Source organism: Ochlerotatus camptorhynchus, unplaced genomic scaffold (assembly GCF_037179485.1).
Source record: "Ochlerotatus camptorhynchus isolate MF236.1 unplaced genomic scaffold, CSIRO-AGI_Acam_v1.1 ptg000550l, whole genome shotgun sequence".
NCBI lineage: Eukaryota > Metazoa > Arthropoda > Insecta > Diptera > Culicidae > Ochlerotatus > Ochlerotatus camptorhynchus.
Window position 1 is genome coordinate 593162 of NW_027041033.1, and position 14395 is coordinate 607556.

The 14395-nt window shown below is 45.5% G+C and overlaps 2 protein-coding genes across 2 annotated transcripts; one reads left to right on the forward strand and one right to left on the reverse strand.

Annotated features, from left to right (window-relative positions):
* The first annotated feature begins 4211 nt into the window (after positions 1–4211).
* LOC135713293 (uncharacterized) lies at positions 4212–5066 on the forward strand. The gene is made up of 2 exons (XM_065236377.1): positions 4212–4571; positions 4635–5066. The coding sequence occupies exons 1-2, from the start codon at positions 4386–4388 to the stop codon at positions 5043–5045; spliced, it is 597 nt and encodes a 198-aa protein (XP_065092449.1). The 5' UTR covers positions 4212–4385; the 3' UTR covers positions 5046–5066.
* Positions 5067–5237: 171 nt separating this feature from the next.
* Chpf (Chondroitin polymerizing factor) lies at positions 5238–14375 on the reverse strand. Its single transcript, XM_065236376.1, has 2 exons — positions 12577–14375; positions 5238–6320 (listed from the first exon to the last, which is right to left on the reverse strand). The coding sequence occupies exons 1-2, from the start codon at positions 14143–14145 to the stop codon at positions 5490–5492; spliced, it is 2400 nt and encodes a 799-aa protein (XP_065092448.1). The 5' UTR covers positions 14146–14375; the 3' UTR covers positions 5238–5489.
* Between the last annotated feature and the right edge of the window lie 20 nt (positions 14376–14395).

Genomic DNA, 14395 nt, shown 5'->3' on the forward strand with positions numbered 1-14395 from the left:
TCTATAAACCATCGAGCACCATTTTATAGTACACAGCAAAAAAAGTTGTTGAATATTACATCGAAACTGCTGCAACCAGGTCAATCCATCGGTTGCGTAATATCACATTGTACGATGTACATCGATTTTGCGAACAAAATTACATCCATTGATGTAATATTGTATCTGCTTTTTGCTATTACATCATTTTTTCATACATCAGCTTGAATTACGTTGATCGATATTACATTTTTTTTTGCTGTGTATGGTGCGTGTTGAGTAAATCAAGTTCCGTTGCGTTTTTCGTCGAAAATTGTGAGTATCAATATGTTTACCTAAAAAGGGCCAAAATGAACATTATCAGGAGCAAATTTTCATTATGTCGTAAGCTCCGACGAGCTCCGTTGCTACTCGATCCTTTCATCTTTAGCGTAAGGCCGACTCCGCACAACGAACGTCAATCATTAGTCAACCAACCCTGGGAGCCGGTGGAGGAAATGGATTTGCACCGAATTTTCCCAAGTAACAATTCAAGCTGAACAGTGAGAACAGAAGCTGATTATTGGTTGATTTAAGGTGTACAAAGCTGATTAAAAGCAGGCTGAATATATAGTTGATTAGTAGTTGATGAAGCTAATTGCATCCCCATAATTCAACCTCAATAAGTTAGCTGATCTAAGGATTGAACAAGCCTTATTTAAGCTTAACACTACTCCACAAATCAGCAATGCACTACAAATATTTTGATAGCCTGATTTGTTAAATGTAGTCAGTGTAACTCGTTGCATTTCCGGCATTTTAGTCCTTCTACATTCACTGCCTACCTTTATAATCCCAAGCAACGGCAGCAGTAGAGACAAGGTAGAGGAGCTTTTTATGAATCGCCCCAGGTAGAAGTAGGCTGCGACGACGTTGGAAGCATTAACATTTATATTTCTGTGTTTACAATTCTGCATTGCTGTATAATACTCTTCCGGTTGCTGTTATTCAACTTAAATTTGACGTGTTTCAAGTTAATGATCATACCTCTTTCCACACATATGCTTAAGTGGTCCAGTAGGTATGACTGATGACTGTGAATCAGTGACTGCCAGTTCGAATCCCGAAATGCAAAGGTAATTGTAGCGATAATAGTCAATAATCCCTACAGTAATTTTTAGACTTATAATAACAATATGAATCTGTAAATCCAATTAGTTAGTCAGCACCTTGTTGCAGTCCCATAAAAATATATAAGGTATGAAGCGGTCTTAAATTATTTTATTCTTAATAAAACTAGAAGGCTGAACAAGGGTTGGAAAAGACTGTTATTTAATGCCTTAAAAAGCTTATAATTTATATTACTGTTAAGCTTTTGGCTGATTAAAATCACCAGATTTAGATGTTTAAAAGCTGAACAAAGGTTAACGTGGTCTATGTACAACAATTATTCAAACTAAGGCTGAACTAAAATCGATTGAACAACACTTGTTAAGCATCAAATTGTTACCTGGGCTACTTGTCAGAGTCCACCAACCCGTACACCCTACAGGACAATTCGATCAGCTTCAAGGTCTACAGCGCCTCCAAGAACAATCGCTTCCCAGGCCAGCAATAATCGCATTCTCCACTTCTTCAATAACCCACCCGTATGCCGTCCGAGGATCTGCTGCTGACTGCATTCACCACCAAGGGCTGCCACCCGTCGCAAGTGCGAATGTTCCCGCTGAAATCGGGAAGTTCCTCCTCCGGATTGGTCGAGTTCCCGAGCGTACCCTAATAAAAATTGTATGGTTAATTTGCTTAACGACGTGTTCTGGGTATCATCCAAACCATTTATGGAATAGTTCAATGATTTGGGTTATCGTTCGTTTATGGTTATTTTTTATTAGGGTAGCCCTGGCGGTGAACGTCATCATGAAGCGCAACCACAGCGCGATGATCACAAATGCACAAAACTCCCGTTCATTATGAAGCTGTGCTTCTCCTCCTCCAAGAAGATGAACGGTGCGTGGAGCAACGAGAACACCGAAAACACGTTAGCTTTGAAAGAGCGGAAGCTTATTTTCTGAGAAAAGAAAGGATTTTCCTTTTTCTGGGTAGTTAATGTTATGATTCGTAATTATAATTTCTTATTGTGTTAGTTGGAACTGCAAAAAGGAACGAGAGTAAAAATTTGTTGAACTATTTGAGATTTTGCCAAGACGGCCCTCCAACATTATATGTTGGACGATGGAATGGTTGATGCAGCAGCCACCGCCATAGATGTATTCGAGCAGTTTTGCTTGGTTGTTGACTTTCCGATTAAAACTCAAGCACCGCTTGTCGTGACCGGCCCAAGATTTCCAGCGTCAACCACGGCTACACAAATTAGCGATGTAGCTCCCACGGCTGCGGCTGATTCCAATGCTGCTGCTGCTGTTCCTTCTGCTGGTCCGTCTCCTCTAAAATTCGTCAAAAAAGACGGACCAGCAGCAGCATTGGAAGCAGCCGCAGCCGTGGGAGCTGCATCGCTAGTTCGTGTAGCCATGGCCGGAAACCTCGGTTAGGTCAAGATACCGCTGTCAGCTGTTCTTCGTATGAGAGGAAATGTGGATGCGACTGCCGTCACGGGTGTAACGATTTTGAGAATCCATTGTGAGACTTGGTGGAGATTCACGGTTGTTTTGAAAATAATTTGACTAGGAGTGGCAACGTCAATAACAAATTTTGACACATGCACACTGGGCAGGCGCAGAAAAAGTTCAGTGTTGCCAGTAACTTTGAAGATCATAAAAATTGTAACCATGGGTGCCAAACAACGTCAATGACTGCACCCCGATGTGCCCCAGTTTGATTTTGGCACACTGTGTAGAGTGACCAACCCCTTGGCAGGATTTTAATCATACAAATGCAAATCGCTAGCTTTCATGCTAAAAAATACTGGTTTTTGAGTCAAAAGTTATTATACGTCATTTGGTGGCCCCTATTGTTACTTAAGTCAAACTGTATTTACCAGGATATTCGGGAGAATTATCAATTACGTCTCCTTACGTGCAGCCCATTCATCATTTTAGGACCACCGAAATCATCTTAGCAACCTCGTTAGGAACAAACAGTTCGATTTATTCACTTTAATAATGAGAAAGCGAAACGACGAACGTACACTTTTCACGGGGTTCTCAGCGCTGTTACTTAAGTCAAACGGCATCTCCATACAAATTTGGTGACTTAAGTAACATCGAAAACTATTTTGATTGGAAGGTGATTACGTCTTATTACGTCGTGATTTACGATCCTATATTCGGACAGCATATGACATACTTCAAGTCTCCGCGTACATCGTACGGGCTAGGCAAAAGATGTGCGTCTTGCTTTAAAAACTGTCGCATTAATGGCCCTTCGCTCATTTTCAACTTCTATTCAATTTTCATACTGCCGTACTCTAAAGGAACTATCCACCTACTCTCTTCTAAAGATCATTCTCTAGCTAATAAATTATCACACTAAAGCTTCATATTAGCATTTCCAACCAACTCTGAAAATCGCTAACTTCGCGTATAAAGTAACATAAAACACTTTGAATGTTTTGTTGAATTAGAGATACAATATGTTACACGACCACATCACGAAAAACTTCAAAGATCATGAAACCCTAGAAAGTAAAAGAGGCCCATGGCCTGGACAAAAGCAAAGTAACTTGGATCTTTTAATACATGAAAACTTAATATTGTCGTTTCATGAACTTCATGCTAGATCTCGTGCTAGATTAAAGTTGATGATCTAACGCCAAATACTAAATTTTCTCTTAATTTAAAATATTTAAACAAAACATTATGTCAGACGGTGGTTGTTCCCAGAACTTTTTATGATGAAAAATACGAGACTACTTTGTTCATTTTTGAGTAAATATGAGCAACTCAAATTTACTCGCAGCAAATATATTTATTCTGAGTACAGCATAACTCTCCAGTCTGTACAGCGTTTTACGTAATAACTGCATGGTCCCATAGCATAAAAAAACTGAATAATTTACACGATAATTTATTTATTTTTAATATTTTGGAATGAATGTGGTTCTTCGATCCCACCATTTAAAGATCTTTGATTATTTTATAATGTTTCCATTTTATGGACACCCCTAGCTCACGGTTCATCATCCAGCAGTGGTGTTCATGCATGAACGAAACTGAAAACGTAAACATTACATGTGTCAAAAACGGTCAAGTTTCTGCCGTTTCTGCTGAAAATTAAAACCACCTTCGGATAGTCCGGATTCCGAAATCCTCCGCTGATTTTATTCGATTTTCTCCCAGCATTCCTGCCTCACATATGGACTGCTACATTTGTAACTTTGGATAATTTCCTAATCGTTCTTTTTAACTTAATACCGCGCGTATGCATAGTGTTTAGTGAGTGTAATAATTACTGATAGGGGGGTGAGTGATATGATCACCAATCTGGTGATGACCCGGCTGCGGCACTTGTTGGTGACCGTGGCGGCCCTGCTCAAGCGGATCCTGTGTTGCTGTTCCCGCCGAAGGAAAGCCTCTACCAGTGAGAGTGGCGGCGGTGGCGATGCGATGCTCAGTTCCGTTGACGTGGTCCGTGATTCGGCGGCGTCTAGATATAAGGTGAGTCCCGTTGGCGTTTGTCATACATTCTTGTCTGGGTGTTTATTGTTTGTGTTCTTTCAGAACGTTGTTGAAAAAGACTGGAATTCGTGGGACGATTCACCGTCGACGGTCGAGGAGCATATCGAGCGCTACCGGGAGCAGCTGGTTGCTCCCCCTCCGCCCAAGGAGCCCCCTCCGGAGGAGCAGATGGATTTCTTCCAGGACATGGCACCGAAGACATTCTCCCAGCAGATGGTTTGCATTGCGGAGGACGGGCCGGGGGATGGCGGAGCGCAATTCAGTCGCCTAACGGCCCAGATCGACATTCCAGTGGAGGACGGTTTGACCGATTGGAACGATGATGGACCGCGGGCGGGATGGGACGATGCCGATGAGAACACCACCAAACAGTTGATTAGAGAAACACGGAAAGAGCTCCGACAGCAGCGGCAGCAGCAGCACCACCAAAGCCGTGGGTATTACAACAAATGAAACCGAATGCGTTTCATGCTTTGATTGGTATGTTTTTACTTTTAGTTGACTTTCGCTCTCGGTCTGGAGGGGGGAAGGATTTTCGGTTTTTTTAGTCATTATATTTTTATGTGATTTTTAGTGGAATTATATCCAAATGCATTTAAATTAGCAGGGGTGCTTTCTGGAATGGAACGGAAAGAATTGTCCGAGTCGAGTTCTTAGGTGAAAAAGGCACTTTTATTGACGTTAAAATCCTACACACAAACAATATCTTCCCGACGGGGAGATGAGTAAATACCGACTTAACTTAATCCTAAGAAGACCTAACTTGGCAGACAGACACCTTACAAATAGTTATTTGGCAAGAGTTTTTACTTGTCTAAGAATCAATTACTATTCGACTAAAAATGCTACCTGCATACCTGTATTGTCACTAGTTTTCCAGCAGCGGCAGACGGTGCCCTACTTCTTGACCTCGTTCTCCTGACTGTTTCCGTATTGCACCAGAACGTCTCCAATCTGCTTCTTGGAAGCGATCCGCACGCACAGTTTCTCGTTTGTTTCCTCGCATTTCAACGTTACCAGTTGCTCGCCCTCGGGATCCGTCGCCAGGAAGTTCTCCATCGCTCGTCCCAATCTCAGATTCGGCTCGATACCCCTGAGCACGTGAATCTTGGTGTTCGCTCGCACGAACAGTTCCGCCACATTCTGGATCCCGTCTTCCTGTGTATAGTTGACCAAATTGACGATATCCCGATCGCTCCGCACGATGGGCAGTTGCTGTTCCAGCAGCTTCCTCGACTCGACGTAGTCCCGACTGTAGAACGACACCACGTCATAGTTGGCCCGATCGAAATAGCCGCTGCTCTGACCGACGTCGCATCCGTCGCATTCCTTGCACAGCTTCGTCCACCGGCAGGGGTACATGGTGAAGCCGATCGGGCTGAACACCTGAAAGCCGGCAATGGTATTCATCCGCACACGGTTGAGGAAATCCGACCGGAAGGTGGCCGCATTGGAGCAGACCATCACCAGACTGTCCAGGCCGATCTTGCGCAGGGCCAGATCGGTGGCGGCAAAGCTGAGCAGTTGATTGGGCCCGTTCAGGGACGTGGAGTACAGATGGTTTAGGTTGAACGGGGCGCTCAGCTCCGGCGGAAGGCGGATCGAGACCCACGCGATCCGGGAACCGTCTTGTTTGTGCTTTTCCGTGAGGCCTAGGGCGAGGTTCTTCAGCGGCAGGAAGACATCGTCGTCGCCTTTGCTGGGGGTGTCCGTCCGGTAGTAGAAGATCTGCGAGTGGAAGAACATTTTTCGAATACTTTAATGACGTGATTTTTAGTCGGAAACCCCATTCTCCTGGAATTCGCAGAGAATTCCAGGAGAACCTTAGCTTTTTATTTAAGAATAGAATGCATTGAAGTACCTACGTCAGAATTTCTAACGGATCATTTCAAGCGACAGCGATTCTAATAAAACAAATCTGAAGAAGAGTTGAGAGGCAAATTGAAATCTTAGGATTGATTTCAAGGTGATTGTGAGTAGAATTTCAAGGGAATCAGGGGGATTTCGGGAATAAACTGGCAGCATAGACAGAGACTCTGAAGCATGGTTCTATGAGTATTTTCGGAAAAATGGGATTAGGATGAGGAGCCAGACGATTTCTACGCAGATTACAGGCGATTGCATCGCAAATTTCAGATGAGTTCACCGGACCTGACGTTTCCAACGGAGGAGGTTCCGAACGATTTCAACAAAGATTTCAGACGATTTCGATGGAGTTTCTAACGTTTCCTACGGATGAGAATTCAGACGCTTCCAACGGAGGAGGTTCCGCACGATTTCAACGAAGATTTCAGACGATTTAGATGGAGATTCCAGACGATTTCGACGGAGTTTCTAACGTTTTCTTAAGATGAGGATTTAGACGATTTCAACGGAGTTCCTGACGTTTCCTACGGATGAGAATTCAGACGATTGCAATGGAGTTTCCCGACGCTTCCGACGGAGCAGGTTCCGCACGATTTCAGACGATTTCGATGGAGTTTCCAGACGATTTAGACGGAGTTTCTAACGTTTTCTACGGATGAGGATTCAGACGATTTCGACGGAGTTTCTGACGTTTCCTACGGATGAGAATTCAGACGAATTCAGAGGAGGTTCCGCACGATTTCACCGAAGATTTCAGACGATTTCGACGAAGTTTCTAACGTTTTCTTAAGATGAGGATTCAGACGATTTCGACGGAGTTTCTAACGTTTCCTACGGATGAGAATTCAGACGATTGCAACGGAGTTTCCCGACGCTTCCGACGGAGCGGGTTCCGCACGATTTCAGACGATTTCGATGGAGTTTCCAGACGATTTAGACGGAGTTTCTAACGTTTTCTACGGATGAGGATTCAGACGATTTCGACGGAGTTTCTGACGTTTCCTACGGATGAGAATTCAGACGAATTCAGAGGAGGTTCCGCACGATTTCACCGAAGATTTCAGACGATTTCGACGGAGTTTCTAACGTTTTCTTAAGATGAGGATTCAGACGATTTAGACGGAGTTTCTAACGTTTTCTTAAGATGAGGATTCAGACGATTGCAACGGAGTTTCCCGACGCTTCCGACGGAGGAGGTTCCGCACGATTTCAACGAAGATTTCAGACGATTTCGATGGAGATTTCAGACGATTTCGATGGAGTTTCTAACGTTTTCTTAAGATGAGGATTCAGACGATTTCAACGGAGATTCCAGAAGATTTCGACGGAGTGTTTAACGTTTTCTTAAGATGAAGATTCAGACGATTTCGACGGAGTTCCTGACGTTTCTTACGGATGAGAATTCAGACGATTGCAACGGAGTTTCTCGACGCTTCCGACGGAGGAGGTTCCGCACGATTTCAACGAAGATTTCAGACGATTCGACGGAGTTCCTGACGTTTCCTACGGATGAGAATTCAGACGATTTCGACGGAGATTCCAGACGATTGCAACGGAGTTTCCCGACGCTTCCGACAGAGGAGGTTTCGGACGATTTCAACGAAGATTTCAGAAGATTTCGACGGAGTTTCTAACGTTTCCTACGGATGAGAATTCAGACGCTTCCAACGGAGGAGGTTCCGCACGATTTCAACGAAGATTTCAGACGATTTAGATGGAGATTCCAGACGATTTCGACGGAGTTTCTAACGTTTTCTTAAGATGAGGATTTAGACGATTTCAACGGAGTTCCTGACGTTTCCTACGGATGAGAATTCAGACGATTGCAATGGAGTTTCCCGACGCTTCCGACGGAGCAGGTTCCGCACGATTTCAGACGATTTCGATGGAGTTTCCAGACGATTTAGACGGAGTTTCTAACGTTTTCTACGGATGAGGATTCAGACGATTTCGACGGAGTTTCTGACGTTTCCTACGGATGAGAATTCAGACGAATTCAGAGGAGGTTCCGCACGATTTCACCGAAGATTTCAGACGATTTCGACGAAGTTTCTAACGTTTTCTTAAGATGAGGATTCAGACGATTTCGACGGAGTTTCTAACGTTTCCTACGGATGAGAATTCAGACGATTGCAACGGAGTTTCTCGACGCTTCCGACGGAGGAGGTTCCGCACGATTTCAACGAAGATTTCAGACGATTCGACGGAGTTCCTGACGTTTCCTACGGATGAGAATTCAGACGATTTCGACGGAGATTCCAGACGATTGCAACGGAGTTTCCCGACGCTTCCGACGGAGGAGGTTCCGCACGATTTCAACGAAGATTTCAGACGATTTCGATGGAGATTTCAGACGATTTCGATGGAGTTTCTAACGTTTTCTTAAGATGAGGATTCAGACGATTTCAACGGAGATTCCAGAAGATTTCGACGGAGTGTTTAACGTTTTCTTAAGATGAAGATTCAGACGATTTCGACGGAGTTCCTGACGTTTCTTACGGATGAGAATTCAGACGATTGCAACGGAGTTTCTCGACGCTTCCGACGGAGGAGGTTCCGCACGATTTCAACGAAGATTTCAGACGATTCGACGGAGTTCCTGACGTTTCCTACGGATGAGAATTCAGACGATTTCGACGGAGATTCCAGACGATTGCAACGGAGTTTCCCGACGCTTCCGACAGAGGAGGTTTCGGACGATTTCAACGAAGATTTCAGAAGATTTCGACGGAGTTTCTAACGTTTCCTACGGATGAGAATTCAGACGCTTCCAACGGAGGAGGTTCCGCACGATTTCAACGAAGATTTCAGACGATTTAGATGGAGATTCCAGACGATTTCGACGGAGTTTCTAACGTTTTCTTAAGATGAGGATTTAGACGATTTCAACGGAGTTCCTGACGTTTCCTACGGATGAGAATTCAGACGATTGCAATGGAGTTTCCCGACGCTTCCGACGGAGCAGGTTCCGCACGATTTCAGACGATTTCGATGGAGTTTCCAGACGATTTAGACGGAGTTTCTAACGTTTTCTACGGATGAGGATTCAGACGATTTCGACGGAGTTTCTGACGTTTCCTACGGATGAGAATTCAGACGAATTCAGAGGAGGTTCCGCACGATTTCACCGAAGATTTCAGACGATTTCGACGAAGTTTCTAACGTTTTCTTAAGATGAGGATTCAGACGATTTCGACGGAGTTTCTAACGTTTCCTACGGATGAGAATTCAGACGATTGCAACGGAGTTTCCCGACGCTTCCGACGGAGCGGGTTCCGCACGATTTCAGACGATTTCGATGGAGTTTCCAGACGATTTAGACGGAGTTTCTAACGTTTTCTACGGATGAGGATTCAGACGATTTCGACGGAGTTTCTGACGTTTCCTACGGATGAGAATTCAGACGAATTCAGAGGAGGTTCCGCACGATTTCACCGAAGATTTCAGACGATTTCGACGGAGTTTCTAACGTTTTCTTAAGATGAGGATTCAGACGATTTAGACGGAGTTTCTAACGTTTTCTTAAGATGAGGATTCAGACGATTGCAACGGAGTTTCCCGACGCTTCCGACGGAGGAGGTTCCGCACGATTTCAACGAAGATTTCAGACGATTTCGATGGAGATTTCAGACGATTTCGATGGAGTTTCTAACGTTTTCTTAAGATGAGGATTCAGACGATTTCGACGGAGATTCCAGAAGATTTCGACGGAGTGTTTAACGTTTTCTTAAGATGAAGATTCAGACGATTTCGACGGAGTTCCTGACGTTTCTTACGGATGAGAATTCAGACGATTGCAACGGAGTTTCTCGACGCTTCCGACGGAGGAGGTTCCGCACGATTTCAACGAAGATTTCAGACGATTCGACGGAGTTCCTGACGTTTCCTACGGATGAGAATTCAGACGATTTCGACGGAGATTCCAGACGATTGCAACGGAGTTTCCCGACGCTTCCGACAGAGGAGGTTTCGGACGATTTCAACGAAGATTTCAGAAGATTTCGACGGAGTTCCTGACGTTTTCTTAAGATGAGGATGAGGAGGTTCCAGACGATTTCATACTCAATCAACGAAGTTTCCTGACGTTTCTGGCGGAGGAGATTGCGGACGATTTTAACGAAGATTTCAGACGATTGCGATGGAGTGCGACGGACGAGAATCCAGACCATTTCGACGGAAATTCCAGACGATTGCATCGCAAATATCAGACGATTTCATCGAAGTTTCCTGACATTTCGGGCGGAGAAGGTTCCGGACGATTTCAACGAAGATTTCAGACGATTTCGACGGAGTTCCTGACGCTTCTTATGGATGAGGATCCAGACGATTTCATCAAAAATTTCAAAGGAGTTTTCGACGTTTCTGACGTAAGAGCATCCAGATGACTTCAACGGAAATCTCAGACGACTGCATCGCAAATTGTAGACGTTTGAGTGCACATCCCCGAGGCAAGGACCAACCTGTTCTCCATCAGCAAGGTGGAGTCTGCTGGAATGCAGGTGGCCTTGTCGAGACTCTGCGAGATTTGGTGGTGGTGGTGGCCACTGGAACTCGGCGAGATAAGTTATATGAACTCAACTTCTGCACCCCAAAAGGTATGTGCGATTCCCTATTATTTTCTGGTCAAATAAATAAGGCCAATGAACTCTGGCCTCGACGTTTCGGCCTGTTGAGAGGAGGGCTGGTCGACGGCATGGAAAAGGTGCAGGGTGAGAAACAGCTGGCGAATTGTGAACCAGCTACTTTAACGACTACGAGACGCAAGCAACTGCCAAGTTTGGATCCAAGATTTCTTGCCTGCGTTCGGAAAACGGTGGGGAGTATGTTGGCAAACAGATGCGTTCGTTTTGCCAGCAGCAGGGAATCCAAATAAAGTTCACAGTTCCTTAATCCTCCGAACAAAACGGAGTGAGCGAACGGATGAATCGAACACTCGTGGAGAAGGCCCGTTAGATGTTGTTCGACTCCGGCATAAGCAAGACATCATGGGGGAGAAGCGATTGAAACGGCGACGTTTCTAGCAAACAGGAGCCCTGCTTGTGCGATTGGGCATGAGGTGACACCAGCGGAGATGTTTCGAAGTTGAAAGTTTTCGGATCTCCGGCCCATAGAAAAGCTGGAAGGGAATTCTCGTGGGCTACGGAGCGAACGGGTATCGTGTATGGAATGCCAAAGAACGACGGATCGCCACAGTTCGTGACGTTATCATCGACGAGAACGCCAAAGTGGAATCAAGCAAGAAGGAGCAATCTATAACAACGATGATTCGTGTATCGAGTGAATCGATTATGAATGAGAGTTCCCAGGAAGAGCTGCAGAGCGATCATAACGAGTCGGATGTTAAAGATGGCTCCGAAGCAGAAGATGTCGATAGCAAGTATGACACCACACGCGAGAAGGACAGTGACGAAGCAACTCGGGCTGAGTCCAGTGGTGAACTAACAACTGGGACCCGGAACAGGAAGCCTCCTGTATGACAACTTGCCGAGTACTGTAGCAGAGCTGAAGAAGAGGGATGACTGACCAAGATGAATGGTAGCCATCCAGGCGGATATGGATGCTCTGAAACTAAATAGCACATGGGAACTAGTGAAGCTTCCCGTGGGACTGAACGAAGTGTCTTGCAAATGGGTGTAGACAGATTAGACACACTGAGATCCTTATTAGCTGTGCCGAATAAAAAACGAATGCATATCCATCAAATGGATGTTCTATCGGCTTTCCTCAATGGAGATCTTGCAGCAGAAATCTATATGTCGCAACCGGAGGGCTACGAAGTAGGAGAAGGATTAGTATGCCGTTTGAAGAAGAAGCTTTATGGCCTAAAACAGGTATCAAGATCTGGAATGACAAGTTTAACTGTTTCAGCATTGAAAAAAATGATCCTTAACGATTACGCAATCGATGTCCGTCGGTGATTGGCGCTAGATTGCGGAACAGAGAATGAATCTTCAGAACAGAAAACCCGAATAGTGGTTGTCGCACGATTGGTTCAGGGCCAAATCCAGTGAATCTATTCGGCGTACATTCATAGAACTGGATTGCAGTTAATTAAGTTTCCAACCAAAAGTATCAATGAGCAATTCAAAAGTCAAAACAAAGCCAAACTACAACTCACCAGCATCAGAAACGTATTGTCCTGATTGTCCATGCAAACGCGCTCGTAGTTCTGCACAAACTGCAACGCTTCCCGCACCTGGTGCTCGAACGTGGGCAGCAGAATCGCTATCCGGGTACTTTCCGTCACGTACGGCGACGGTACGATCTCGATCAACCCGATCGGTTTGACCACCTCGAACGACTTCAGCAGGTACTCCTTCCGCTTGCGGTCGTAAAAGTGCAAATGCATCCGGTAGTCCATGCCCCGTACGGCATCAAACTTCCGGTACGCCGAGTGCAAACTGCGATACTCGAGATCCGAGCTCGTGCGGTACGCTTCCAGGACGGTTTTGTTCAGAATGTTCTGCATATCTTCGGCGTCGACCGTGGACAGCGGCCGGACGTTCACCTCCGCGTTCCACATGAACGAGTGCGTCAAATTGAGATGCGTCCAGGGGACGACGTCGTGGCGCGACTCCGGTGGATTGGGTTTCGGGACACCCAAAGGCCACCGGACTTCCAGGATGTCATTCGGAAGGGTCCCATTCGAGATGGTGGAAGCTTGCTGATGGATTCGTTTCTTGTGCTGATTGATCTCCTCCAGGTGGACACGAGAGAAGTAGGCATGCAGCAGATAAAAATCGTCCGCCGTGGTGATCGGATAGACGACGGATGCCTTGTTGAATGTGTCCTCGTGTTTGATCAGGTGTAGGTCCCGGTAAATTTTGTAGCTATTAAGTTTGTAACTGGTGACGTTGATTCCCTGCCAGGAAGGCTGGCAGCTGTCGATTTTGCTGGAGTACTTGACGCAACGGCCAATGTTTAGATTGTGCTGATTGGAAACGGCACTTCGGACGCACCAATCGAGATTGGCTCGGATCTTGCGGATGACGCTGCTGCTCAGGACGATACCGGCGTGTAGGTCGCAGTACTGTGCGTCGGCGGGTTTGTCTTCGTCTTCGTGCAGGGTTGCCCCGTGGGCGGTGCCCATGTAGATGTCGAAACTAATGCTGATGTGCGACAGACGTTCCTTCAGAAGCCTCGCATTGATGTAGCCAGTGTCCGTTACCAGCAGGAAGTAATCGTAATCATCCAGATAGTTATCAGCTATGTACTTGAGGACATGGAACGGCCGCAGATTCTCCCGCGTATCCGTGAATCCGACAATGTTCTTCAGTTTGAAGTTCGTCTTCACATTGTCGGCGTTGATGAAGAACTTAATCTTATTCACCAAGTGCGCCGAAGTCTTGTTGATAGCCGTTGCCAGCGAGTCGATGTTTTCCTGGGTGGTCATCACTCCGACGAACAGTTTCTCGCGGATCCCCAGCTCCGTGTAGTAGTATCTTGGTCGCACGATGTTCTTCACCTGCTTCTTGGCGATCATCGGTTTCTGTTCCAAATTCAGCTGCGGTTCGAATTCACTCCCATACTTGGCTTCCTCACCGAGGAGATGCTCTTTCTCCGTTGCCTCCGGGCATTCTGTGACGATCTCCGTCAAATCCTGCGGCATGTAGTAGCTGTACAGGAATCCGATCAGCAATCCCACCAGGAAGTACTGGTTACGGCTGATGTTGCAAAGTTTCCACATTGTGCTGACGCAAGTTTTTGATTGAAGTTAATTATTGCCAGTACTATTCATTTCCGGTCGAAATGGTGTCAGCACTTTTTGCACTGCTGTCGCGAATTTTTTTCACAACTTTTATTGCTAAATCTAATGAAACACTAGAAAACACCCAATTAAAACGAACGCAGCGGATTTTCCTGGAAAAACGCTTGAGGGAAAACAAAAAACAATTTTCTCCCCCGCCAGGCGGACTGAACCGAATCAAAACAAAACT

What these genes read in the sequence shown, in the direction of transcription:
- LOC135713293 (XM_065236377.1), top strand. Translation starts at nt 4,386, where the DNA reads ATGATCACCAATCTGGTGATGACCCGGCTGCGGCACTTGTTGGTGACC. An exon ending in CGGCGGCGTCTAGATATAAG is followed by an intron (nt 4,572 to 4,634) that starts GTGAGTCCCGTT and finishes GTGTTCTTTCAG; the next exon opens with AACGTTGTTGAAAAAGACTG.
- Chpf (XM_065236376.1), bottom strand. Translation starts at nt 14,145, where the DNA reads ATGTGGAAACTTTGCAACATCAGCCGTAACCAGTACTTCCTGGTGGGA. An exon ending in ACAATACGTTTCTGATGCTG is followed by an intron (nt 6,321 to 12,576) that starts GTGAGTTGTAGT and finishes TTCCACTCGCAG; the next exon opens with ATCTTCTACTACCGGACGGA.